At 39.5% G+C, this 5,057-nt stretch overlaps 1 protein-coding gene across 1 annotated transcript; it reads right to left on the bottom strand.

The window, feature by feature from the left end:
• Window positions 1-216: 216 nt before the first annotated feature.
• On the bottom strand, window positions 217-1,698 carry LOC140172568 (uncharacterized). The gene has a single exon (XM_072195711.1). The coding sequence runs from the start codon at window positions 1,696-1,698 to the stop codon at window positions 217-219; it is 1,482 nt and encodes a 493-aa protein (XP_072051812.1).
• Window positions 1,699-5,057: the final 3,359 nt, after the last annotated feature.

Below are 5,057 nucleotides of genomic sequence, written 5' to 3'. Positions count from 1 at the left end.
GTCTTCTATTTCTGTTTTGCTCTCTTTCCTTTATGCTCGCGTCATCCCAATTGATCACATGGTTATCCTCCGCTACATGGCCAGTAATAGCGGATTTGTTGACCTCACCGGTGACCGAGGCCTTCCTCTGAGCTCTGGTATAAGCCTTAGTTGAGGCTTTTTCCGCTTCGGTTTTGTGTTCTTTAAGCCGCGCACCTAGAACTCTAGTGGTTTCACCTATGTAGGTTTTTCACAGTTGCGGCAGGGGATTTCGTAAACGCATTCGGCGGTTTGTAAGGAATCGCGTTTGTCCATTGGGTGGACCAGAATGTTTCTTAATGTCTGGTGTGGCTTAAATGATGTTTGAATGCCATGCTTATTAAATATCCTCCTAGCACGCTGCGAAAGCCCCTCTTTGTAGGGGAGGACGACCATACCTCTAGTGACCGACTGTGACGGTTCCTTTTTGGGGGGTTTCTTTTTGTCCACGTCTTTGAAAGCCCATTCTGGGTACCCACAAAGTTTGAGGGCTTCCTTGATTTTGCTTTCTTCAATTGGTTTGTCTTCCTCCTCTGTGATGACTTTATCCTTTCGATCCATAATGGTTCGAATGACGCTGAGTTTATGCTGAAGTGGGTGGTGAGATTGAAAGTGGAGGTACTGATCCGTGTGTGTCCTTTTACGGTACACTAACAGTTTAATGGAGCCATCGGGTTTCTTGACAATGAGGGTGTCAAGGAAAGCGATTTGTTGGTTTTCTTCTTTTTCATACGTGAATTTGATGTTACCGGTTTTGTCTATCTTATTGATGTGTGAAGTGAGCTGTTCCGCTGATCCTTTGTTAACAATTTCTAACACATCGTCCACATATCTTTTCCAAAGTCTAGGTTGACAGTTGACCGGGGCTGTGGCAATGGCTTCTTTTTCAAGCCACTCCATGTAGAGATTAGCAACTATTGGACTAACCGGGGAGCCCACCTCGGTACCAAATTTTTGTTGATACACTTGGCCGCGAAAGGAGAAGTATGTGGTAGTGAGAGCAAAAGCTAAAATCTCCATGACGTCGTCTACAGTTAATTTGGTTCTCTCATTTAGCGAGGCATCTTCAGTTAACCGGTGCCTAATAATCTCAAGGGATTCGCTAATGGGGGTGTTAGTGAACAGAGACACTACGTCGTGAGATATGAATTCCTCGCCCTCGTCAATCATAATTTCAACTAAGTCCTCGGCGAGATCTTTGGAGTTAATAACATGGTGCTGCGACTGGCCTACTAAAGGACTTAGAATTCTGGCTAGCTCTTTGGATGTCTCGTACATAATCGAGCCGCAGTAGTCCACTAGAGGTCTCAAAGGGTTGCCGGATGTATGTATTTTTGGCGTGCAGTACATTCTAGGGTTGTTTTCAACAGTGGGGTAGAGTTTCCAATACTCTTTGACAGTGATCTTTTCTTCTTTCTTGAACCTAGTGAGTAAGCTTACAAGCTTTTTCTTGTAACGCGCGGTTGGATCGTTCTTGAGTTTCTCATTGGTTTTGTCATCATTTAACATGATGTTTACTTTTTCCTCATAGTCCTTCTTATCCAACACTACTGTTGATTTACCTTTGTCAGCCGGAAGGATCAGAATTGTATCCTCCTTTCTAAGGTCTTTTAAAGCGATTTTCTCATCTTTACTTAGATTAGACTTGGTATTATTAGTGGATTTCAACACCCCTACCATTTCTGCGCGTAACTGGGCCGCGTCGCTAGCGCCAAGGCCAACACACGCTTCCTCAGTGGCCACGATATAGTCATTAAGCACTGCATTGTTATTATCTGGCGCGACTGCAAAATTTAGCCCCTTGGCTAGCAGTGAGGTTTGCGGGGTCGTCAAGTTGTATTTTGACTTGTTAATCACTCATTTTTTGAGTTGGGTACCACTTAGATCAATTGTCTTATCACTACCATTACTCACGCGTTTATCTGTCAAGACTCTTTTGCTTGATTTTCTTCCGTTTTCTTTCTCTTGCATCCATTCCAACTTCCGGATTTGCCGACATTTTGTTTTGCTAAACTCACTCTCGCGAGAATTTGCGACATGATCATGAATGTCGCGTTCTACGTTGTCAGGGTAGCGGGACTGTATTTCTTGATCGCTACTCTAAGAATTTGATTCTAAATTACTAATCTTGTTATTAATGACTCGCAAACGTTCACGAAGGAGTTCCTTTTGAGCTTTGTTGACAATATCACGAGCTTTGTTGGTGTTAATTGGGCATTTAAGTCGGAGACTGAGAGGTTTTATTCCCCAAATCGCGACATCGCAAAGTGAAAACACGGTGGTTCCGGTAACGGGCCAACTTCCTCTCGTTATTTTCGTACTTTCTTACTTCCAGAACCGCGGATTGTCCGTAATTCTTTGTAAGATCCGTAAACAAGTTCATGAGGATTGTCAGTAGATATCATTTATAAAATTTCATGTGAACAAATCCAATTGATTATTTGGTGAAGTGATGTTAAGCATCGAAACGTCATTGTTAGGTATGTTTAACATCATTTTACCAAATAATCAATTGGATTTGTTTACATGAAATTTTTTAAATGATATCTACTAACAATCCTCATGAACTTGTTTACGGAACAATTTACAATACATTAGAGCTTTTACGTTTGTTATTACGGCTTATATGTTACCGTAAAATGAGAGAAATTTACTTGTTTTTAAGGTGGTACTACACCCCTTGATACATTTGTGACTACTTCTCAAAACATAAAAGCACACCGGTAACAAAAGTTATGCATATTATAATAGGGGCAAGGAATCCAAAACAAGAAAAGAGGTGCCCCTAGAATGTTTCTTATATATAACAGTAAATATATACATATAATGAACCACTTGACTTGAATCAATGAAATTTCAATAGAAGTAATTGGATTCTTTGCCCCTATAATATACATAACTTTTGTTACCAGTGTGTAGTTATTTTTTTAAGAAAACTGCAACATTAATCACAAAATTTATCAGGGGATGTAGTACCACCTTAAACACAACATCTAACCCATTTTGTATGTATAGTAATATAAGTTTCAAATCTTACAGCAATCTTGAGGTTTTCTTAACCCAGAATAGTCTGGTTCCACTGAGGATGTATGTAAGGACCTTGTTATTGTATCATTAAAGAAGACAACCACAATGTCGTTTCTAAAATAGTCTCAATAATACGTGTTATTTAAAGAATCGGGTAGCAACGCTTGCACAGTATTTTTGTGGGACCTTATGAGCAAATCAGACATTACATTCAGAATATGAGGAATGTCCTTCTGATATCAAATAATTTAGATTTTCTTGAAATTCGCGATATAATGCAAATTTGATGACAAATTGTTAAAAATGGATATTTTTGATATTTAACACTCCTCGAAGTAAACTTAATAAGTCTAACGATGTGTACTTTTAAGTGTATGTAGCTGGGATGAAAAATCGAAGATCAATTGAAAATTTTGACCTTTCATATTTTTTCCACAAAAGGACCTACATTTTTTGGGTGTTTTGGGAGAAAATCCATATCTTCAATACCTTATTTGACCCAAACGGAGGTGTATATAACAACGGGATTGGTCGATATGTGGATATGTTGAGAACACCTACTTCTCGAGCGCTGTCTCAACTTGAAACTGAAATACCTAACACCGGTATTCTTTCTATACCATCGTCGTTTATAACAACTACGCACTTGTTAGCCGAAATGACGTACTTAAGTTTGGAGAGCTTTACTAAAGCAAAGTCTTTACTGCGTGTTGAATTTACTGTCTGATGTGGGTAGATTCTCTTCGAAGCACTATTAAGAGCAGCTTAAAGGGCTGGTGTAAGATTTACAATTATTGCTAATACTAATTTGAAGAATTGAACTTGTGTTCTTATGTTTCAATTTCGAAATACAAACACACATCTTTGCTCCTATTTCCTCACACGCACGGGGTGGGTGGTGTGTGTGGGGTGGGGGCTCTAGTGGCTGGGGTGGATGTATGTGTGTGAACTATTATATAAAATCCTTTATCTTGAATCTTGAACTATACGGTATCCAAAGTTATTATTAAATTCCATATATTGACACTAAATATTTCTTTGCTTTAAAACCATAGAGGCCTTTTATTATTAATATGCATGTCCAGGAAAACTCAACGTCAGATGGGTGTTTGCGGACTGACCAGGCATCTAAAGTAATAGCATTAACTTTTTTATTTGCTTTTATGAAATGCACGTACTAAGCTAAAACAGAAGTGGGTTATATTATTTAAAAGGTAAAGACGAAGCTGAGAAAAGTTGTTTCAAATGTCGCTATCGCTACACTACAATAAATGGCACACATGACACCTACATGCATGTCAATATCACGGATCTATTGTTTTGGCGTGACATTGGTTTTTATTTACGGTGCAATTACGAATGTAACAATGTACGAGTACATTATTAAACAAGCACACGATACTTTTCCTATTTATATTTCAGGGGTACTATCAGGCCGTTGCAACTCATATGCTAGCGCAATACAAAAAGGTGGCGACAGCGTCTGCTTTCCCTGTGTATTACTCTGCACTAACAAGGCGTCCAATGGCGTCTCCCGGGCGGGGCCATTTTGGAAAAGTAAAGAAAAATGCTGCTGCCACCACGATAGTACTAAAAGCTACGTAAAAAATATGCGTAGTGCTGTGGAGACTTACTTTAACATGACGTCACGAATATGCTAATTAAAGAAAAATGCTGCTGCCATCTACGTCCACATGTTGCATGTTACGTCCACATGTGACGATCGCCTGGCCTCGCGTCGACGAACGGAGTTTCAAGTCCATCGCACTACGTGCTCTATATACTTAGTCCATGGTATTATTGCATTACTCTGTTCCATCATGCCCTCAGGATGCTACCTCTTCGTAAGTCTTTGTTTTAAAAGGTCCCCACTACCCTAGTAATATTATAGGGCGCGTCTGTTTTTGTATAAATACCTCTGCTTGTTCATAGTCTCACTTCAGAAAAAGCTAGTTAAACAATGACAGAGCTGGGATATTTCACATTTCATACCCCTCCCAAGAAGGTAAATA

This window comes from Amphiura filiformis, chromosome 16 (assembly GCF_039555335.1).
Source record: "Amphiura filiformis chromosome 16, Afil_fr2py, whole genome shotgun sequence".
Lineage (NCBI taxonomy): Eukaryota > Metazoa > Echinodermata > Ophiuroidea > Amphilepidida > Amphiuridae > Amphiura > Amphiura filiformis.
This window is presented reverse-complemented; position numbering and strand designations above follow the sequence as displayed.

Coding starts and splice junctions, on each gene's coding strand:
- LOC140172568 (XM_072195711.1), bottom strand. CDS start 1,698: ATGGTAGGGGTGTTGAAATCCACTAATAATACCAAGTCTAATCTAAGT.